Source organism: Equus quagga, chromosome 5 (genome assembly GCF_021613505.1).
Source record: "Equus quagga isolate Etosha38 chromosome 5, UCLA_HA_Equagga_1.0, whole genome shotgun sequence".
NCBI lineage: Eukaryota > Metazoa > Chordata > Mammalia > Perissodactyla > Equidae > Equus > Equus quagga.
This window is the reverse complement of record NC_060271.1, coordinates 88081906-88106101: the sequence shown is the minus strand read 5'-3', so window position 1 is coordinate 88106101 and position 24196 is coordinate 88081906. Positions and strand designations below refer to the sequence as shown.

At 34.7% G+C, this 24196-nt stretch overlaps 1 protein-coding gene across 5 annotated transcripts in view; it reads right to left on the bottom strand.

Moving 5' to 3' along the window:
- Positions 1 to 24196, bottom strand: part of USP34 (ubiquitin specific peptidase 34) — a 251930-nt gene that overhangs the window by 103001 nt on the left and 124733 nt on the right. For 4 of the 5 annotated variants that reach the window (XM_046661136.1, XM_046661132.1, XM_046661134.1 and 1 more), the window contains exons 21-27: positions 21636 to 21718; positions 13024 to 13178; positions 11753 to 11866; positions 10089 to 10188; positions 9797 to 9956; positions 6978 to 7104; positions 6734 to 6881 (exon numbers count right to left, since the gene is read on the bottom strand). In XM_046661136.1, the coding sequence (XP_046517092.1) occupies positions 6734 to 6881; positions 6978 to 7104; positions 9797 to 9956; positions 10089 to 10188; positions 11753 to 11866; positions 13024 to 13178; positions 21636 to 21718 (887 nt within the window). The remainder of the gene's footprint in view (positions 1 to 6733; positions 6882 to 6977; positions 7105 to 9796; positions 9957 to 10088; positions 10189 to 11752; positions 11867 to 13023; positions 13179 to 21635; positions 21719 to 24196) is intronic. The other variant, XM_046661133.1, reaches the window with a different exon arrangement.

Sequence of the window (24196 nt, the reverse complement as noted above, 5' to 3'; positions counted from 1 at the left end):
TAAATATCATTCTTATGCAAAGTGGAGACAGTAGGGGGACAGTACTAACCATGCTTCCTACATTATTTTCTGTTGTTCAACGTTAGCCCGAGGCAGTAAAAATTACAAGGACATTCTCTTTCAGCACTAGACTAACTAGATCAATTCCTGCTTGCTTAACACTACAAAAAATTCTACACATACAAAACTCCACAGAGCTTTCTGGGAACGTACGGCATTTCCCCCAGCAATATATGCAGAAGAATCAGATTCATTAATGTCTTAGTTGCACAAGTAACCAGTATATATTTATAATGATTGAATTCTCTCTTTCCTGTTATTACCATCAAAACAAAACAGACTCTAGAGCAGAAAAAAACCAAAGCTCTGACATGAAAAAGATCAGCTACAACATTCCAGATTATGGCAAATTCAATAAACTCAATTGACTGGGGCAATTTACTTCTGGAATGGACAAAGTCCTTTTGCTGCCTACATCTGAACTTTCCCACCATCATCCTCCCTAAGTATACTTTAGCCACCCAGCCTCCTTGCTCGTTTTTGAAAACACCAAGCTTGTTCCTATTTCAAAGCCTAAACATGCTCCTCCTCAGGAATTAACATGGCTTATTCTCTTGCTTCTTTCAAATCTCTCATCAACTGTGAACTCTAAAAGGCGTTCTTCCTAACAACCCAATCTGAGGAGCTTCATTTCACTATTAATCCCTTATTGTTTTATCTTTCTTTAAAGCACTTATTAGCATCTGACATTAAATATTTATGTCTCTCTTCTGAAAAAACCACAAAATCCCAGTTATACAAAGGCAGAGATTTTATTGCCTTCACAAATGGATTCCTAGCACTAGACTACAGCAGGCATTCAAACTATTGTTTAGTCCATGAAATTTTTTAAAAAACAAAATGCTTAGTAGAGTAGAAAAATTAAGCAAAATGATGAAATATCTAATTAATAATCTAATTAAACTTAAATATTTTTGTTGAATTTTATTAACTTAATTGTAGAAAAACTCCCTTGGATGGGCACTGAACAGCTATTTTCAGGAATGAATGAAGCAGGGCTACTGCTTTCCATAATGACACATAGGATTTTCCTATTTGTGTAAAGGGAAAATGTAATTTTAAAATTCTATCAGAAAATATTTCCAACACATGGGGCTGGCCTGTTGGCATAGTTGTTCAGTTTGCATGCTCCGCTTTGGTGGTCCCAGGCACGGACCTAGCACTGCTTGTCAACCCACACTGTGGTGGCATCCCCCATAAAATAAAGGAAGATTGGCACAGATGTTAGCTCAGCAACAATCTTCCTCAAGCAAAAAGAGGAGGATTGGTAAGCGATATTAGCTCAGGGCCGATCTTCCTCATCAAATAAATAAATAAATAAATAAATAATAACTCAAACACAGAGAAGGAAAATAGGTTCCTCCAATAAGCTTCATTTTGGCAATTTTCCTCAAGTACAACTGTTGTGTAGCTATACAACAATTGACAGTTTTGCTATATCTATGATTTTTGCCCTTCTTGTTATTTCTGAGCCTAGAAATTTTGGTCCTCGCAATAGTTTGAAAATATTCAATCCTGTTTCTTCTGAATTTTCCTATAGTTTATTTTGTGTGTGTGTGTATAAAAACTTTAAGCTATCCTGAATATTAGAGGAGAATGGAGTTTTTGTTTCTGCCTCCAAATTGCATATGTCATATATTAAGATTTTCTTTGTTATCTATTCTGTTATTTACTAAACAATTCTTCACCAAAATCGTATTATTTAGTAGTTTTTAAATGTTTAATAGAAAGTACTGAAATTCACCTCTCTATTATCCTTTTGGGTTTTACTCTCAGAACTTTTGATATTGCTTAGTTTATTCACACAGTTAACTTATTATTCAGAGTAATTTCATCAAATTTAAAACAAAAATTCCATCAAGATCTTAGGTAGAATATATTAACAACAAAATTAACTTGGCATCTCTACAATACTTTGTACAGAGACATGCTAGGTATATCCACTTATTCAAGTGTCTGTTTATATATCTCAAAAAGTTTTATTCTCCTATATTCCACACAGACATCACATTAAATTATCCTAATATTTTTTAATTGTTATTGGGCACTTGATTTCTCTATTTTGCTATTCATCATATTACCTACAAATTATAACTGAGTTACTTTTTCTGACACTTACGATTTATCCAAATCATTTCACATAATACAAACTAGAAGAAATATGAATGCCTGTAAAGCACAGTGCTTATTAAGAAAAACATTTGGCTACCAGATGAACAGAAACGCTATACTAAACTTTTAATACTTTAGATTTTTTTATCAAATGTCTTTTCTCCCTTATTGAGTGAATCTAATGCAATCTATGACTGTTGCTCTTTTTTACAATATTGAGACAAAACATCCTTAGTCGTGATGCATTGCTAAATAATATAGGGTTGATCTGCTTTCTAGTTTGTCATATACTCTAAGCATGCATGAGTTTGCTCCAAAAGACACTAAGATGACTAACAGTTTTGGAGATTTTAGACTCCATTTGATATTAGAGATAGGCCTATACTTCATGTGTATTACATGTTAATTTCGATTATAATGGTTGAATTGGCTTTTACAATTAATTGAGCAGCTTTCTATCTTTTACTCCTTTTGAAAGGATCTTTTTTAACATAAGAATTGCTTATTCCTTAACAGTTCTGGAAAGTTACTATCTTTTAAAACTTTTAAATCTTGATGCAATTAATATTTCAAAACAAGAAAAGGAAACAAGAAGTCTTAAAAACGCTTAGGTTACAATGGTATATTTAACAATACACATCTGATTTTGACCCTCTGCAACTTCAATAAAGTAAATTTAACAAATTTTTACAAACATCTGACAGGGAAAAAAGGGAAGAGACAACATCAACCAAGTTTGCAATCTGGAAATCAAATGAACTTGTAGTAATTAGTAAGACCCCCAAAAGATAAAACCCAAACTAGAGATAAGCTTGTAATCTATAATCTGATTTATACTGATTTGGCACAGGAGCAAGATCAACACCTGACAAAGGGGGCGAAGAGGACGGGAAAGGGAAGGAGGAGGGAGAGATGGAGAAGAGAAAAAGAGAATGAAAGGAGAAAAGGAAAAGAAGAAACAAACAGCTTAGGAGACATTTAATTAGAGGCCCAGAAATTAGTCTGAGGGGAAAGAAAAAAGAAAAAAATATTAGAAAAATATGTAATTGCTAACCTTTTTCAAATTTGACAAATATTATAAACACACAGACTCAAGAAGCTGAACCCAAACTACATAAAGACGCAACAAAGCACAACAATAACCTGCTGGTAATCAACATTAAAGGAAAACCTGTAAAACCAACCACAGTTAAAAAGACACACTGCATACAAAGGATGAAAGATAAGGAAAAGCAGACTTTCGCTCAGAAACTTGACAAGCCAAGTGGTAATGGGAAAACATTTATAAAGTCCTGAAAGAAAAAACTTAACCTAGAAGTCTACATCCAGTGAAAATATCCTTCAAAAGTGAACCTTTTTTGTTTTCAAACAAACAAAAGCTTAAGAAAATTCATCACCAGAAGACCTGGAGTACAAATACTTTTAAAAGAAATTCATTCAAAAAAGAAAAATAAAAAAAAGAAACCAAATGGACATTTCGATCTACACACAGGAATGAAGAATGCCAGAGTGGTAAATGCGTGGTAAAGGAAGAGATGAGACCAACGGAAAACAATTAGATAATTAGATAAACATTCTAATTAAAATGCAGGCACCATCAGTGTGGATTTTAAGAGAGTCAACAACTAAGGAAAAAAAAAATACCAATATTTTCAAAAAGATATTTCAGTCATGAAAATAGGAGTATTAAAAGAAAGAGGTTAGATAATAAAAGCATGACAGCAAAAGTGAAAAACTCAAAAGAAAGGTTGCAAAATAAAGTTGAGAAGATCTCTCAGGAAGTTGAGTTAAAACTCAAAGAAACGAAACACAGGAAAGAAAAGTGAGTTAGGAATAGTCCAAGTGATGAAACATGCAGATAATAAAGAATTTCTAGAAAGAGAGAAATGATAAAATAGAAGACAGGAAACCAATAAACTCATTTACAAAAATTTCCTCAAACTTAAACGTATAAGTTGCCCAACTAAAAGGGCCCACTAAATATCTAAATACTAAAGTACCCATCACAATTGTTGAAAACAGACCCATACTCAGGCCAAGTACTGTAAAATTTCAGAACGCTAGAAACAAGAAGATGATTCATTAAGCTCTACAAGAAAAACAAACAGGATATGTAAGAAATATCAGAAATCAAAATAGCTTCAGAACTCTAAACAGCAACAACAGAAGAAATGCAATGCAGCAATATCTCAAATTCTGAAACAAAATTATTTCCAACTTAGAATTTTATACCAAAATTATCATTTACATATGAAAACATGAGAAATACACTTCTGATCATTCAAAGAAGCAAAAACTTTACTCCATCAATCTTCTCTCAAGAAGATACTGGACAACTATATTGTATTTCAGAAAAAAAAAAAAAGAAAGGTAAACCAACAAAGAAGGTATGGGATACTGGAAACAGGATATCCAACACAGGAGAGAGCCAAAAAGAATTACCAAGAGGATGTTAAAGGTATGCTACTGTTGTGCACCAGACACTAGTCTAGGACTAGTGTGACTAAAGAAATACATTATTGAGGGCCATCATGACCAAAATCCCTGCTGCCTTCGTATCATCTTTTCTATCTGAGGAAAGAATGGCAAGTAAATCTAGCCCAAATTCTTATCTGTACCTGGACTGTCCTTACCATACACTACTGAAGTTTCTACTCTCACCTCCATGTCCTACTGCTTGAATCAGCAGAAGACATTCATATTATTCATAGAAGAAATTCTGATTTGATCTACTCCTGAGAGCTAAAGTGGGTCATAAAGACATTAGGAAAAAAAACCTCTGTCACTATTTCTGTTGGATATTCCAGCATTTTGTCAACATTACAGCACTGAGATACATCTTGACTATGCTGAGACCTATACTTGAGAACCTTCCCATTGATATCCTCAGATGAAGCTTTATAAACCTTTAGAGAAGGGGAAAATGTACACCATCTTTAGCTTGTTTTCTTCTGTGATCCTTTATCCAATAGCAGCTGTACTCCCCTTTTTCTTAATTCATAAAGTTTGTGCTTGCTTATCTGTCTCACAAAACTAAATAAATTGCTTAGGTATATATATACACACCAGAGGCAAAACTGTAAAGAACATCAAAAGAACAATAAGCTAAAAATCAAGATAGCATTAAGTGGAAATGGAAAGGACACACAAGCAGCTTCTAATAATGTTCTACTTCTTAATCTGGATGGTAGGTACATGGGCGGTTTTCATTTTATTATTATTCGTTTCATATTTTCTTCTTTATGTACAATACATTTCAATGTAACAAAAGCAGATACCTTTTGACCTGAAAATTCCCTAACTAGGTATTTAGCCAACATTAGATAATATATGTATAAGGATATTCTCTGTAGCAGTGTTTGCAGTATCAAAAGAATGGAAATAACCAAAATGTCCATTAATAGAAAACAGGTAAAATACATCACGGTACCACTATATTATGAATTATGGACATCTTAAAAAGAATGAGGTAACTTTCTACACATACTAAATTGAAATGTTCTCTAAATAATGTTAAACACTACAAGCAAAAGGTAGAAGAATATAAATGGAATGCTACTATTTGTATTTTAAGTGTGTGTGCATATGTGTATATATATGTGTGTATATAAATATTCTCATTATATATTGGTATCTCTAGAAGAATATGTAAGAAACCAGTAATATTTGCCTCAGAAGAAGGGAAATGGGTAGTTTAGAGATGGGGGTAGGAGGGAGACTTTTCAACATCTATTCTTTTATACCAAAAATATTTACTAATTATTCAAGAACAAAATTTAAATAAAGATCTGACATTTTAGAAGATACATATGGCTTTATCTTATGCATGCTACTGTAAAATCATTGGCTCCTTACTAAAAGATGCCAAACAATTATCCCTCTGTACACAGGCAGGTTAAAAGTCCTAAAAAGAAGCTTTTAAAACTTTAAGATCTTTTTTTTCCTTAATATATATGTAACCTGTTACAGTTTCAGACCTTTAAATTCTAAGTAAGGATAACAGGTTTCATGGTTGTTCCTCTGATTAACTCATATTTTATGTACTATGGAAAGATACTAAAAACGCACTAGTGGTAACAGTAAGGGAAGAATTAAACACACTTTCAGGCCCACACAAAAAATTTCTTAGTATGGTATTTTTTTGGAGGCAAACGGAGATTCACAGGTGGGATTTAAAGGTGTATTATTTTCAGTTGCTCTGAAAAAAAAACACACAACAAAACCAAAAATGGAATATAACAAAATGGCAAAACAAAATATTGGGTAAAACTGGGTACTAAGTAGTAAGTATATGGAAACAAACTTATTAATAATTTCCACACTGCTTATCAAATAATCTCCAAAAGTAGAATATTTTTGAGGAAAATTAGAACAAATTTTTGCAAATAACATGTGAAGCATCTCTTAACTCTTGCCTAAGAATCAATAGCACCATACCAAGGGTGGGAGAGGGTGAGGGGGAGCCATGAACATGGCTGGTAGTCTTCAAAAACAAGTAAATGTCTGAGTTTGATATATAAGAGAATCTAGAAAATATGAAAATTTGAACTATTGGACTTACCAGGAAACTCTCCCTTTCGGCTGCTTTGACCAAACTCCTGAAGCTGAGCTTGTTGATTTATTTGTTCTTTCTGTAAATTTTCATACCAATGAGTTACTTCAGCCCTAAGATCTGCTACCTGGTCACTAGGATACATTTCAATAGTCATCTGAAATATGAGATGCAACCGATTTAAAAATACAAAAAATACAGATATTTGAACTGGGAAATGTTATCAATTTGGAAATTAAAACCATGTAACTACCTTGTCAGGAAGTCCAGCTGGCTGGCATACAACCCTTAGCGGCAGGGACTGTTTGTCACTCAGTGCTTTCAAATGACTACTAATACCAGTGCCTTCAATTTGCCATTGTCTGAGATGATAGGCAAACCTAAAACACACAAAAACCACACATAGGAAGAATATCACTTTAAATCATTTTAATATTACAGAAGTTTTTAATATTTTACAAAATGAAAAAGGCCATAAAAGGTTCTAGCACATTCTAATTGACTCCATAGCACTAAGTTTAAGTTTAGAGTCCTCATATTGAATCAAACTCAAATGCATAAATATAGCTAAGAACTCCTAAAAACATAGTTTCCAAGAAAAACTACTGAGGAAAAAGAAATCCCATTATGAAGTTTTTTTTTTTTAAATGGGGGAGGGAGTAGTAGAGGCAGGAAGAATTCAAAGAAACAAACTAATCCGGTAAGTGAAATGGCAAGCTGTCATCCTACATTCAGAAGAGGAAAAAAAATTATTAGGAAATATTTTTCAGAGAGAGAAATGTATTCCCGTAGACATATGTTAACCAGCCTAACAAAATTTGAGAGCCAATTCCATGACTGCTAAAATAATAAAATGAATTACAAAGACTACTATTTCAAAGGAGACAGGCACCTAGCATGACACTCACTAAATATTTGTCAATTTTCTAACTGATTTTCAGTTGTGGAAGACAGGATCCAGGGTACCTGAATTTAGTTAAGAAAAAAATTATCCATGTCTAACACTAACCAGCAATACTAGAATAGAAGGCAGGCAAGTAAAGGAATGAATGGACTTGATTTCCTAGAAATGATCCAGTATCCAGCTTCTATGACCAAAATCTTAATCTTTTGGGGCCTGATAATTCTTTGTTATGGGGACGGGGCTTGTCTTGTGCACTGCAGGATGTTTAGCAACATCCTTGATCTCTACCCACTATATGACAATAGCACCCCCTTCTCTCTCAAGCGGTGGTAATTAAAAATGTCTCCAGACATTACCTAATGTTCCCTGGGAAACAAAATCACCTCTGGTTGAGAATCACTGTTTAAGATGATAACTTATCTCTTTTAAAAAAGAAAACCCTTTTAAAAAGACATTTATTTACTCTTCTAATATAAAGAATATACAAACAATAATTAGTTTAAATTTTCATTCTATAAATGTTAGGCAATTTTAAATTCGTAGTAGTACTAAGCACATTAAGCACTTGAAATTGTATGATACTGCACAAGAATTTGCATGAAAATACCTAGATAAACTTTTTAAACTAGCTCTTAGTTTTTTGAATATTCAATTGTTTCCTAGTTTCTTTACTTGCCACTCACAAAATAAGTATTTATATATATTAACACCAACATTAACTTTTAGAGTAGAACATGAACAAACACAAAGATTTCTATTAAGTAGACTAAAGTCAATTTTTCATGAGTTAGAAAAAAATTTGTACATCTGAGAAGGGATTTTTGAATGGAAATTCACTAAACTTATAAAAAGCAGCATTGAATCCTAGAAAATAATTTATTTTTAAAGACTTTTAAAATAAGTATTTACTTTTAAAAACACTGGTAATTTTGTGTGAGGATTCAGGGTTTGAACCAATAGGACCTTTTTGGTTTATTGTTTGTAGACACTGCAGCACAGAGAAAATTTTCAAAGAATATATATCATATCATTAACAGTAACTATCTCTGATAAGAGACAGAGTACAATGACTTTCATTTTCTATAGTAGTATCTCAGTGTAACATCTGAATTTTAAAATGAGTATGTATTAATTTTTAACTAATTTGAATGACATTGCATTTGCTTATTTATTTTTATTTTTTAAAGTGGTAAAAGTTATGAAACAGTGTGAAGTTTCTGTGCAAAAAACTCTAGAGTTCCCTTACACATTCTTTAAAAACACAAGGAATTATTTAAGCAGAATTTCCACAAATTGTAATCATAATCAAAACAAAGAATTTTGCAATGCCCAAATGTTTTAAATCATGGACCCATGTAATTTATAAGGAATGTGTAGAATATCTTTATTATTTGATATTTCCTGATATTTTAAATAAAACGTCAAATATCAATTATATGACTTTCTCATTATCAAACTGAGCTCTGAAGTTGAAAGAAGTTATTAACTTTAACAATTTTTTTCAACACAATTCTTTGTACTTTTACATTTACTCATGATTTTTAACAAACAGAATTTCTGAATTAAAACTATCTACTCACCTTTTATTTCAGTCGATATATTCATAAATGTTAATTTGCTTTATTTCTGTATTACACAGGGTATGTCTAAATTAATTATACAGATATTCATTAACAGAATTTTTGATCATGTTTCCATGGTAAATGGAAATTCAAAATTAAAATACTGTCTCCTAGTCCAGGAAGAAAAAAAAACAGCAAATGAAACAAATGACTCAACTTGATTCAACTATGAGAGATTATTTGATGTTCTTGGTGAGGGTTTTAGTGAACCTTTTTTTGGTAGTGGTGTTCTGCTGTTTCAATCATATTAAAACTTTCTTAGAGATGGAATTCTGTCTAGGTTCTTATTCATGCACATCTTCTGAGAGTCTAACGATTTTTAAAGCTCTGCAATATTTACCAGGAACCTATATTGCCTAGTCCATGGTGAAACGGTACATATTATGAATAAAAATTACTTCTATTACTAACCCTTCACTCTTGGTAAGTTATGCTTTCTACCTGCCCCCAACAAAACCTTTAGTTTAAATTTCAGAATACTTTTAGATATGTCAGCAATAAAAAAGCCTGAAATTCACTCTAATTATGTGGTATAAAAAAAATTACCTTCTTCTAAATGCTTCCAGATGTGTCTTCAGCATAAGGAGTCCTCTTTCTATAACAGTGAGACTTGAGTGTGATTCCTGTTCAAGACTGCTAGAGGCTATCATAAGACTCTCCATACATTTACTAATAAATTCTTGCTCCTTCTCCAATCCCGTTTTACCTGAAAATAAGATGTTTAGACATGTATATCAATCCTATAATCGTTTAGTTACATTAAAAAAAACAAATTGTAGCTAAACAAAAAATCCTCATATAAAAAATTACCTATTAGACAATATTTCAAATGACTCACCATTAATATAATAGGAGTTAATATACTGGATAGCTGCTCGACTGACATCACCAGATTGTGCTCTTAAAGCAATGCCCCAAAATTGGTCCATACCACAAAGCTAAGAAAGAAAAATATGACAACAGCTATAAATTTTATTTTTGTCAAACAATGTAAACAAAGACAGAAAGCAACTAATTTAAAAGTCATACAATATCAATGAGTTTTAATATACTATAAAGTATTTAAAAAGTAATTCCTATTACTTACAGTTATGAAATAATAAGGATAAAAGTCTTGGAAATTTCCTCAATTACTGAAATATACCTGTATTGGTTCTAAAAATACATAATTATAAAGCAGCTAATTATATATATGCATAATGTTTAACTCAAAAGTTTTGACTACATGGTGGGAAAAACAAGTCCCCAAAACATGCTACAAAGAAATAACACCACCACACACATAATTATTAGCATAATAATACTTCAAAGCTTTTGTCCAACTTACTCTGATAAAGCCATTGGTTTCAGGTATTCACAGAAAATTAAACAGATAGGCTAATGCAAGTTGTTACTTAACTTTATGCTGTTAACTATAAGATGACAAAGAGAATGTTTTCACTGAAAACTGCACAAAAAGTGGGGAGTGAAAGTTCTTAAAAGTTACACAGGGTGAAGACAGATATCCTTCTGATAGGTGACTGAACAGCCTTAGTGTTCATATCATCTACTTAAAAAGCAATATTATATTTCAAAATTAGAGTATGACTACTTCCCTAAGGAAATCAGATCTGTCTGGTTGTCTGATACTACCAAATTGCAACTCACTACAGTGATATCAAAATCAGAGTTAGAACCAAAAAATTAAAAGAAAAAAAAACTATGCAAACAGGAAAAGAAGGTAGATACTATAAAACTATTCTAGATAAAATTAAAATTATTCTTTACCATATAGATTAACATTGGTTTTCTCTATCTTTCTCCTAATAACATAATTAATAAAAAAGTGTGAGTGGATACTACATAAATCAAAGCCATGATTAATAAACTAGAACATCCAATGAGGAAGACTTTCAAATAACAGTCTATTAGGAGAGTCTAGGAATAAGGCATTCAACAAAACCTAGTGCCCATCCAACTAGACAAATGGAACTCTAAGCCGGAAATAAGAAGAGCAATTTGTGACAGTCTTCAGTTAATGAACTGGTCGTCATGTCTCATGGTCAGAGATGATTTAGGACAGACATTACCAACAAGAACTCTACAGTTGTCCAAGAGTAACTAAAAGCACGATCACAACAAATGGCATAAAAATCAGACTTTAGACAAATCAACCTTCTACTTGACAAAACTACTTCCTTATATTATTTAGGAGCTTTTAGGGAACTAAAAGAACACTCAGATGGCCTCTTCTCTGTTAACCAAGGAATGTGTAATAAGCTTTCAGTAAACACAACCAACATTATCTTTGATTGTGATAAAAAATCACCAAATTTGCTTTGTAAAACTTTTTAAAGCCAAAAGATAAAGCTTTTTAAAACCTAAAAATGAAAGTCTTCATAGCTAGTAAATTCAGTGCTTGGTAGACTATACGAGATAATTCAGTAATCTAATTTGAGGAATAAAAGAAAAATTCCACCTGCTGACCTAAATAAAGTGACAAGCCTTTGGATAAATCCATACCTCAGAGTTCGAACCACCATCATAGGCACTGGTGGCCAATCGAGCTAAGTTACAGAGATGCTGAAACAGGTTTAAGCCGGTCATGCTAATCGTTTCAGGTTTTAGCTGGGGCATCTTAAAAAAAAAATTTATTTAAGTTAGTTTAGTGTGATAATTAAGTTGCTAAGATTTTATTTTATTGAATTTAACCACAAATTTAACAAACAAATTTTACGGAAAACATTAAAGAAGGAAATATATCAGCTGAGATTTTTAGTGATAATTTAAAAATTAAAATAAATAATTTAATGAAAATTTTATTCAGGTCATAATTGAAAGCTGTCTGATGTGTTTCAATTTTCAAGATGTACACAGACCCAGATGAAAGGAAATAAATAAAAAATTTTATCTATTGTATATCTACAGCATACATATTTTTGAGATGTGTAGCTACATGTACAGTTTGTATCCAGGCTTCAAATTAAGATCCTGAAGGTCTATTTGTACTTTTGTCTTAAATCTATTAAGTGATTTAATTTACACGTACCAAAACTCATTCATATATATTCAATTCTACCAGAGAGATAAAGAGAGTTCACAGAGAGTCTTTCTAATCTCAAAAATAAGCATAAAATAAAAAGTCTACTGCTTTATTAACATCAATGCTTCAAAATTCAAATAGAAAATTATCACCTGAACCAACTGTGGCATCTGATAAAGGAGAATGAAAACTGAAGACTATCTTTAATATCATGACAGCACTTCCTAAAACTGCCTTTCCAAGGATCTACCAAAAAGTCTAGAGATTGACTTATATCTGACAGAAGGCTGGCTGAAACCACAACCATTTAACTAAGGAAAAGTCAGAAAATACAGCTCTCACACTAGTGGATGTTGAGTACCATTCCTGAAAATTGAGCTACAATGCTATTATTTAAAAAAAAAAACAACAAACCCAAACCCCCCACATTTCTTATTAATGTTTACCTGAAGAATTACTCTAATTACTGTTAGTTTAAGTACTTTAGCTAAGGAAAAGAATATTTTTGTGGATATAAACTAAGTATTCACTTAAATACAAACACTGTAGAAGACAAAATTAAAGCAAAATCTAGGCAGCAAAATTTACATAAGGTAAAAAACATGCTGAAAAACAGTAGTACATTTGTGTTTTTTTAAAAAAACTATGTCAAAAGAGGAAAGATGAACATTACAGAGTTTATATTTCAAGAGATAAAAAGGAAACATGGAAAAACAATATAAACAATGAAACAGTCAAAAAATAAAATTACCTTCTCCAGAAAAAGATGTTTGTAGGTTTCCATTCCCATAGCATGTTGATCTTTACTTCGAACTTGATTTAAAAACCAATGAAGTGCGTCGTCATAACATTCAGAATCTTCTACTAAGCAGTGCCATAAAATGTCGACTTGCTCTAAACTTAACCCTACATGAAAATTAACAATTTTGAATCATGGTACATACAACATTTTGGTCCTAATCCAATGTACTAGAAGCACCAATACATCCAGGAATATAAAGGAGATGTTTTATAACAATTTATAAAAATTATTTCGTAAGAGATTTCACATAAGGTATGTTTTCCAAATGTAGTTAAATATAATCCACATATAAATCATCAAAAAACACAGAACTTATATAGTATCTTGGAAGAGCCATTTGGTCTGGAAAATCATTCTCCCTAAAATATGAACATATCATTCTATTACAGTAAATATGATTAAGGAGAGTTAACCCAAAAAGTTGAGGAGTTAGTTCTAAGGTTTAAGAGTTAAAAATAGAGTGGATACCATGTTCAAAAGCTCCTTCTATACACATAAGAGATGAACAATAAATGTCAATAAGTATTATTTTTGTAAACTATGAAAAAAAGGATCCTTATGATGAATAAAGTGAAAGGAAACTGACTGCCTAAAACAGATAAGAGAAATACATCAGGGGTTATAATTAGCTGGGAAGTCAATGTAAAGAGATAAAATCTGTATGGTATTTTGACCCAAGTATTAAATGATTCCAAAGTGTGGCAGAAGGAAGTCAGGAGAACTATTTGCAACCAAAGAGAAGACATTATAGCAATCACAAGTCTGAATGTGGATATGGGAGACAATCCAAAAGGGAAGAATAAAAGCATCATAGAGATTTTGAAAGTATATCATAAGGGGTTCCAAAGTTTGGGGTTGTTCCCCAGAATCAGAAGGGATATGAAGGTACGACAGAATCATAAAAAACTTCTCCCTTTCTTGGGAAAAGTACGTGAAATCCAGAATATGGAAAAACACCTCATAAAATATTTACTTAGCAAGAGTATCAGTCTATAAAGCGTCTGATCAGAAAAAAAGTATCTGTTTCTCACAGAAACAGTTAACGTATAGATTCTTTGTTCTAAGAAGAACTTGTGCCCCTGGGAGACAACATAAAAAACACAGAAATAAGATGGTGTCAAGATGGCAGTGTAAGCAGATGCTGAACTCACCTCCACACATGAACACAACAAATTTAGAACGACTCTTAGAACAATTAATCCTGAGAGAGAACTGAAAACTGGATAAAAAGAACCCTGGCAACAAGAGACAGTGCTGCCTGAGGTGGAAGAGGCAGAAATTCTTTTCTAGAGAGAAAAAAGCCACCTTCTAGCCGTGGTACTTCATGGCCAGCTGGGAACAATATTAAGGTATGAAGCCTTTCCTGGAGGAGTGGGGATCTGAGCAGGAGAGTGTTATTGCTATAAGCAGCTTTAGGACTCAGCACAACCTTGGAGACAAGTGTCATAGTATCTGGCTTTGCTAGCTATTCACTACAACAAGGAATATCCCTAGAAAAGTTATCAGACATAAGGGAAAAAGAAGCCTGCTCCTAAAGGGCCCCCACACAAATTAACCTGTTTTAGAAACCAACCTAAAATCAACAGAAAGAAAGGTACACAGTACTTTGGTGAAAAGAGACTCACTTGATAGGCTCTGGGTGCCTCTCAGTAAGAGGTGAGACCTCCCCAGGAACTGAGACATTGGCAGCGGCCATTATTGTGACCTAATACAGGCACGCTGACACAGACACTGATAGATGCCATTGGAGTTCTTCTTCTAGCCTGTTAGCCAAGGGCTCTACCCCATGCACTAAAGCACTGATAGAGCACCAATTTAATCCAGTTCAGCCAGGGCAGGCAGCCCACCCCAGGGACTGGCCCCACATAAGAGCAAGCCCTTGGGAAAACATGTGGGCCCATATAGGTGGAGTGCCTGGAACCTCCGCAGGGCAGGTGTATACAAGGAGCAGGTATAGTGTGTGAGGTGTTGGGGGAGTGTGTAGGGCCAACACAGTGAGGCGACTAGGTGTGCTTCAGTAGGTCAGGGTGTGCACATGGGCAGGACTGTGCTGATGGGGTGTGTGACCCTGTGGGTGGTGGGGCTTGTCAGCTGCAGCAGACTTGTGCTTCTCAAACAGCCAGATAGGGGACTAGCCCTACCTTCCAAGGCCTGAAACAACTGGGTGCTCCATGCTTGGGGCCAGCCCCACTCAGCTGCAATCCTACGAGAGCTAACAACAGCTTTGGAGGGCAGAGGCTTACAGCAATTGTAACCCCTTGAGCCTAGCAACCAGCCATGCTGGGGGCCTACTCACTTAACAGAAAAACTGCAACAGGAATGTGCTATTAGACATTACAGCCAACAGTGCTGCAGCTCCCCAAGCCCAATAAAGTGACTGAAGGGTCCATACCAATCACATGCAGCTGAGCATTACAAACAGCCACGCAGCGGGACAACCTAGCCTCCCCGGGCACCCGCAGCAAGAGCAACCCTGCAACAACAGAATGACACATGTAGCCCAAACAGCACAAACTCCTGGAACATTTGGAATTGGTGATGAGAAGGAAGCACACTGCTGGGCCTCATAATGCAGCTCTTACATAAGGCCACCTCTCCAAGTTTGGGGGATATAGCTGACTTAACTAATACATAGATATAAGCACTCAGACAGACACAAAATGAGGAGACAAAGGAATACATTCCAAGTAACGGAACAGAACAAAACCCCAGAAAAAGAACTAAACAAAACAGAGATACCTGACAAAGAGTACAAACGAAGAGTCATAAGGATGCTCACTGATCTTGGGAGAATAATGGATGAACTCAGTGAGAACTTCAACAAAGAATTGGAAAATATAAAGAAGAAACAATTAGAAATGAAGAATACCGTAATGGAAATGAAAACTTCACTAGAGGGATTCAAAAGCAGAGTAGATGATACAAAAAGAATGGATCACTTAGCTGGATGAAAGACTAGAGGAAATCACCAAAGCTGAACAGATAAAAGAGAAAAGAATTAAAAAGAATGAGGACAGTCTAAGGGACCTCTGGGACAACATCAAGTGTGCTAATATCCGTATTATAGATGTGCCAGAAGGAGAAGAGAGAGACAAAGGGGCAGAGAATCTATTTGAAGAAATAATAACTGAAAACTTTCCTAAACTAGGGAAGGAAATAGACATCCAGGTAAGGGAGCATGGAGAGCACCAAACGAGATAAAACCAAAGAGGCCCACAAGAAGACACATTATAATTAAAATGAAAAGAATTAAAGATAAAGAGAGAATCCTAGAAGTCGCAAGAGAAAGGTAACAAGTTACATACAAAGGAAATCCCATAATGCTATCAGTGGGCTTCTCAGCAGAAACCTTACAGGCTAGAAGGGACTGGCACAATATATTTAAAGTGCAGAAAGGTAAAAACCTACATACAAAAATACTCTACTAAGCAAGGCTGTCATTCAGAATGGAAGGAGAGGTAAACAGTTTTCCAGACAAGCAAAAACTAAAGGAGTTTATCACCAAGAAACTAGTCTTACAAGAAATGCTAAAGGGACTTATTTAAGTGGAAAAGATGGGGCCAGTCCTGTGGCTGAGTGGTTAAGTTTGCATGCTCCGCTTCAGTGGCTGGGGGTTCACCAGTTCGGATCCTGGGCACAGACCTACACACCGCTCATCAAGCCATACTGCAGCAGCATCCCACATGGAAGAACCAGAAATACTTACAAGTAGGATATATAACTGCACTGGGGCTTTGGGGAAGGAAAAAAGGAGGAAGATTAGCAATAGATGTTAGATCAGGGTCAATCATCCTCACCAAAAAGCATAACTTAAAAAAAAAAAAGAAAAGAAAACCCTTGAGTTTAAGTGGAAAAGAAAGAACTACAAATAGGCAAAAGAAATGATCACACACAAAGAAAACAGCAATAAAATCACTGGTAGACACAAATATACAATAAAGGTAGCTGATCAACCACCTATGAAGCTAATATGAAGGTCAAAAGTAAAAAGTACTAAAATTATCTATTTCCATGATAAGAGGGTAACAGATACACATGTTTAAAAAAAGAGATTATATATCAAAAATATGAAAATGTGGGCGAACGGGAGTATAAGAGTAGAGCTGTTAGCAAGAGGTCAAACTAAAGAGATCATCAACTTAATATAGACTGTAATATATGTAGGTTATAGTATATGAACCTCATGGTAATTACAAGCCAGAAACCCATAATAAACAAACAAAAAATCAGGAGAAAGGAACCCAAACATAATACTAAAGACAGCCATCTAATCACAAGGGAAGAGAGCAAGAGAAGAAGAAAGGAATGGAGAACAACTAAAACACCCAGAAAAAAGTAACAAAATGCTATGAAGTACATTCTTATCAACAGCTACTTTAAATGTCAATAGACTAGATGCTCCAATCAAAATGCATAGGGTGGCCTATTGGATAAAAAAAAAAAGACCCATACATATGCTGCATACAAGAGACATACTTCAGACGCAAAGACACTCACAAATTGAAAGTGAAGGGATGGAAAAACATACTCCATGCAAATGGCAATGAAAAGAAAGGTGGCGTAGCAATACTTATCTCAGACAAAATAGACTCTAAAACAAAAACTGTAACAAGAGACAAAGAAGGGCACTACCTAATGATAAAAGGAACAATCCAAAAGAGGATATAACACTTGTAAAAATCTATGCACCCAACTTACCAGCACCTAAACATATAAAGTAATTATAAAAAGACATAATAGAAGAAGTAGACAGTAACACAATAATAGAAGGGGACTTGAACACTCCACTTACACCAATGGATAGAACATCCAAACAGAAGATCTCTAAGGAAACACTGGCCTTAAATGATACATTAGACCAGATGGATTTGGTAGATACAGAGAGAGAACATTCCATCTGAAAACCAAAGAATACACATTCTTTTCAAATGTACATCGTTCATTCTCCAGGATAGATCACATATTAGGCCACAAAACATGTCTCAATAAATTTAAGACTGAAATAATACCAGGTATCTTTTCTGACCACATTGGTATGAAGCTAGAAATCAACTACAGGAAGAAAATCAGAAAAGCGACAAATATGTGGAGATTAAACAAACTGCTACTGAACAATGATTGGGTCAATGAAGAAAACAAAGGAGAAATTGAAAAATACCTGAAGACAAATGGAAACAAAAACACAACATACCAAAATCCATAGGATACAAACAACAGCGGTTCTGAGAGGGAAGTCTGCACAGAAATACAGGCCTACGTCAACAAACAAGAAAAATCTCAAATAAACAATTTAACAGTGCACGTAAAGGAACTGGAAAAAGAAGAACAAAGAAAGCCCAAAATTAGTAGAAGGAAGGAAATAAAAATCAGAGCAGAAATAAATGGAGACTAAAAAACAAAAATAGAAAAAAAAACTCAATGAAACTAAGAGCTGGTTCTTTGAAAAGACAAACAAAATTCATGAACCTTTAGCTACTCACCAAGAAAAAAAGAGAGAAGGCTCAACTAAACAAAATCAGAAATCAAAGAGGAGAAATTACAATGGACTGCTCAAAAGTACAAAAGATTATAAGAGAATAGTATGAAAAGTCATACGCCAACATATTAGATAATCTGAAAGAAATGGATAAATTCTTAGAATCATACAACCTTGCAACCTGAATCAGGAAGAAATAGAGAATTTGGATAGACTAATTATCAGTAAGGAGATCAAAACAGTAATCAAAAACCTCCCCAAAAATAAAAGTCTAAGACTAGATGGCTTCCCTAGTAAATTCTACCAAACATTCAAAGAAGATTAAATATCTATCCTTCTCAAACTCTTCCAAAAAACTAAAGAGGAGGGGAAGCTGTTGAGACAAGGAAATTCTCATACACTGCTTGTGTGAGTGCAAACTGGTGTAGCTACTAGGGAAAACAGTATGGAGAGTCCTCAAAAAATTAAGAATAGAGCTACCATAGGATCCAGCTATTTTTATCCAAAGAACTTGAAAACACAAATGCATAAAGATATATTCACTCCAATGTTCACTGGAGCATTGTTCAAAATAGCCGAAAATTGGAAGCAACCTAGATGCCCATTAAGGGATGAATGGATAAAGAAGATGTGGTATATATACACAATGGAATAGTACTCAGCCATAAGAAATGATGAAATCTGGCCATTTGTGACAACATGGATGGACCTTGGGGGTATTATGCTATGTGCAACAAGTCACAGGGAGAAAGTCAAATACCATATGATCTCTCTTATAAATAAAAGATAAAAACAACAAACACATAAATAAATAAAAGGAAACAGAAAAGTTCTCAACTTTTCCAAAAACCAAACCAGAAGTAACCTTTACTGTACATTATAACTTAAACACATTAATTAATTAAGAAGAGAGATAAGCGGGGGCTGGCCCCGTGGCCGAGTGGTTAAGTTCGCGCACTCCGCAGCAGGCGGCCCAGTGTTTCGTTAGTTCGAATCCTGGGCGTGGACATGGCACTGCTCATCAGACCACGCTGAGGCAGCGTCCCACATGCCACAACTAGAAGAACCCACAACGAAGAATACACAACTATGTACCGGGGGGCTTTGGGGAGAAAAAGGAAAAAATAAAAAAAAAAATAAAAAAAAAAAAGAAGAGAGATAAGCGAAGAAAATAGTTGTCCTACAAAAAAAGGTGTCCAGGTAAATTACAATAAACTATATGATAAAACAGAAATGTATTCATAAATGGCTGAATCACCAATCCACATTCAATAGGCAATGTATAAGCTTTTGTTGTTGTTTCAAGTTTTTAAAAAGAACAGATATGGAGGCCGGTCCCATGACATAGTGGTTAAGTCTGGTGCACTCTGCTTCAGTGGCTCGGGGTTTGCAGGTTCGGATCCCTGGTGAGGACCTACATCACTCATCAAGCCATGCTGTGGCAGCAACCCACATACAAAAGAGGAAGACTGACACAAATGTTAGCTCAGGTATAATCTTCCTTTAGCAAAAGGACAAAGATTGGCAACAGATGTTAGCTCAGAGCAAATCTTCCTCATCAAAAAAAAGAGAAAACATAATAGTTATTGGTATACTGAAAATCAGTATTCTCAAATAAAACTCTGGAGTGACCACATTATACCTGAGAAGAATTGTGTCAGTAAGAGAAGCATAATTCTGATGTTGGAGAAGCAAAGTTTTCAATTTGATTCTATCTGGACAATAGCTACCATAAGCATATACAACACAGAATCCATACAGCCATGCACTGCATAACATTTTGGGCAACAATGGACCACATACATGATGGTGAGTCTATAAGATTAGTACCATATAGCCTAAGTGTGTAGTAGGCTATCTCATCTAGGTTTGTGTAAGTACAATCTATGATGTTTGCACAATGACAAAATCACCTAACAGTACATTTCTGAGAACATATACCTATCATTAAGCAATGCATGACTGTACTGTGTTCACTGGGATGGGAAGAGCAAAATAAATAATTCATTACTCAAATACTGCAAAGACATGTTAACATTTTCCAATGTGAATCTATGTTCAACAAACATGAAACTTAACGGTCATGTGAAATTATTTATGCTGACAATATTTGTTTTGGTTTGACTTCTCCATGTGGAAGATTGGTGTTTTCTGTTTTATATTATTTATTTGTTGTATGTTATCAGTCACAATGGGTATGACAAATGATCTAATAAACATGAAACAGAAGTTTCCTATCAAAAATAGGTATCTTCTTTTCGAAATCTGTTGGTATCACGATGTTAGCGGCTTTTGTTACAAATACCTTCAAGAAATTATAGACAAACAGTAAGACAAACATATGGACTTAAAAAGAGTCATGATGACACTTCTCAGACTAGCAAGACACTCATGAGTTTGACTATATTAACCATACCTCAACAAAGAGAATGTCCTAACAAATGAGGTTTGTTGACATGGAAACACAGAAAAAGAAGAATGTGGAGAAGGAAAGATAAAAGACTAGCAAGAGCACGGGAGCCCTGGCCAAAAGAAATCAAGCTCCCTCCCCTCTTGTAAGAACATCTATCATGTGGATTTGGATACAGTCCACACTCTGAATATACCAGATCAATTTCTATTTTTTCACATTAACTATTAATGAAATTGAATTTGAGATTCATCTAAGAAAAACTAGGGTCTCTGAGTGTCTCTATCACCTATGAAGCCAAGCAATTTTGGATAAGATTAGCCTGATAATAATATGTAGACAGTGGCTGTTTTCAACTGGAGTGATAGGAATATTCTATAACCAAAGGTAACAAAAGACAGTCACTCTAACATGATATGTTCTTCTGTCCCAAATATTTTGTTCTTGAAATGAGTCATTTATCCACTGCAAAGATCGTTTATCCATCTTTATCAGAGATTGAAGCAAGAATGCATCAGGGTAACAGTCATATTGCTACAAAGACTGAGAGGACATTCAGTATTGAAGATAATTTAATCACTATAGGAATCTAAAGGCATGAGTACCTTTGACTGGACTCTGACAAGAGTCAATACAGATCTAAAAATTGATTAAAATGCTAATTGAAAAACTTACTGAAGTGATCAGGTGATCCCAGAGTTGAAAACACACAAGTCAAGAACTGAAGTCGAACTTGAACTTCGGCACTATGGCTGTACCTATATTTAAAAAAATCATTAAAATAATTAACTGAAAGATCCTATTTCTTAATTATTTTTAAACATTTAATGGCCCTAATCTTAAATTACACCAAAGAAGTAAAACTCAATTTTAATAACTCACAATTATTAAATATTTTAATTACATAACTATGGTTACACAAAATGGTCATAAGCCAAATGCTGAGATTTACATTAAGAAATTATAAAAGTCGGCAAACTATTAGAAAACATACTTTCAAATTAAATGATGAAAAAGTGTGTAAGAACTCAAGAGTGGAATAAAACAAATACGTCATTTTGAAATTATGCAATATGCACATTAATGAGAATAGTTAATAAAAAACTATATCTGTAACTAAAAATTACGTTTCATTATCACTGTCCCTCCAGTGATTAACACAATTCCTTAAACAAGAAACGCTAATGAAAATATCATTTTCATAAATCTAGTTCATAAAGAACACAGCTAATACACAATTGGCATTTTTGAATGTGATTTTAAACCTAAGCACTTTTTTTTTTTGTGAGGAAGATTAGCCCTGAGCTAACTACTGCCAATCCTCCTCCTTTTGCTGAGGAAGACTGGCCGTGAGCTAACATCCATGCCCATCTTCCTCTACTTTATTCGTGGGCCACAGCATGGCTTTTGCCAAGTGGTGCCATGTCCGCACCCGGGATCTGAACCGGCGAACCCCAGGCTGCCAAGAAGCAGAATGTGTGAACTTAACTGCTGCGCCACCGGGCCGGCCCCCTAAATCTAAGCACTTCTAATTCATGTACACAAAATTCAATGGTTAATGTAAGAGTTGCTTTGGAAGCTTGTTAAGTAGGTGATTTCACATGGTTCTCTGGGAATTCAGTTTGCAGGCATTTGCAAAGGAAAAGCATTTTAAGAATCAAGTGTTGGTCTGTGGGGGAGGAAGGATAGGAGATGAACCTAAAGAGGTAGACAGGAGCTGGATTGTGACCAGTCTGAATGTCACAAGAGTTTGGTATTATTCTGGATAGAAAAGGGAGTCACTGAAGGGTGTTGGGGGAAGAGGGAGCAAACGATCAGATATGGATTTTAAGATTCCTTTAGCAACTCTGTGAACTGCATATTGAACAGTGTCTGTAATACCATAACAATCCAGAACCCACAAGCAGCTGAGCACCCAATAAATGAGACTAAATCAATCATGAGTTATCTCTCTGTCACAAATAAAAAGGCTGGTTGTGGGTGAACTGCCAAAATTACTTTGCCAACAAAGGCAGCAGCCACTCTGAGCCCTTATCTTACCCCTGCTTGCAGAGAATCAAACAGCCTCTTAATTCAATTTCATATAATATTTAAGTAAGTGCAAAATTTTAAAAGCTTCCCAAAATAAGCTGGTTTCAAAACTTACACTAGATTCAATGTTGAAGTTTAAAGTAAAGTTTTCTAAAAAATGAGTTTACTAGATATCTTTGCTGCTTTTTACTGTCTTGCGTTAAGGTTTGCAAACAAAAATGAACTTTTGCTTCATTATTGTTGCAGTGCACTTTGTGAAGATGGAACTACATGTGCCAAGGTGGCTGGGGGAGGCGAAAATATAGTAAACAACTCACAGTCTAGAATGCTATCCAGATAAAATTCAAGAACAGCTCTTAACAGCTTTTTCTCCTTTTACTAAAAGGACAGAGATTTTATCGGAGAGGCCTTGGAATACAGGTTCAAATACAAGTTCTATCATCCAACAGTTCTGTGCTTTTTAAGCAAGTTACTGCACTTCTCAGAGCCTGAGGCTGTGGGATACTGGTCACAGACATAAAATGGGAATGAAGTCTTGTCCTTTACAAAGTACCTTTATTTCCTGAATACTTCCTTCCCCTATACTTGCATCTCAGAGTAAGGGACCCATAATCCAAGAAGGCATGGATCCAGTCCCTTTGTCCTCCCTTCTTTACCTTCCACAGTAGAGCCATTGGCTCCACACTTCAAAGGACTCTGCTCTTTCAGGGTCCCATGGCAGTTGAAATCACCAGGAAATTTTCTGGGATGCAAAAACAAAGATGACATGAATACTGAAAACTCTCATGGGCTTGTCCATGGCTTCTGACATTACAAGAAATATAAGACAAAAATAATCCCCCCACAGGGACAAAACTTTAGTGACAAACTCAAGTTGCTGAGTTTCAAGAAATATGTAACACGTCCATCTAGAAAAGGAAGTGTTATCTTTCGTGCCACAAAGATCTTTTTTGTCCTAGGTGAAAATCTCAGAACTCGCCTACAGTAATTTCCACTGAAAATGGAAAATAATGTGCCACAAACTCATCAAGTCAGTATGCTTTAACAAAGAGTAGCACATGTACAACTCTGTTTCACAGCCTGAAGGAACAAGGGAGTTACAGCAAAACAGTTCAGACAGCATCTCTCTGTTCTAAGGTTTTATTTTCCTAAAATGCCAGGCAGTAAAGGAGATTAGACGATTGGAAACATACCGTGGTGTACCC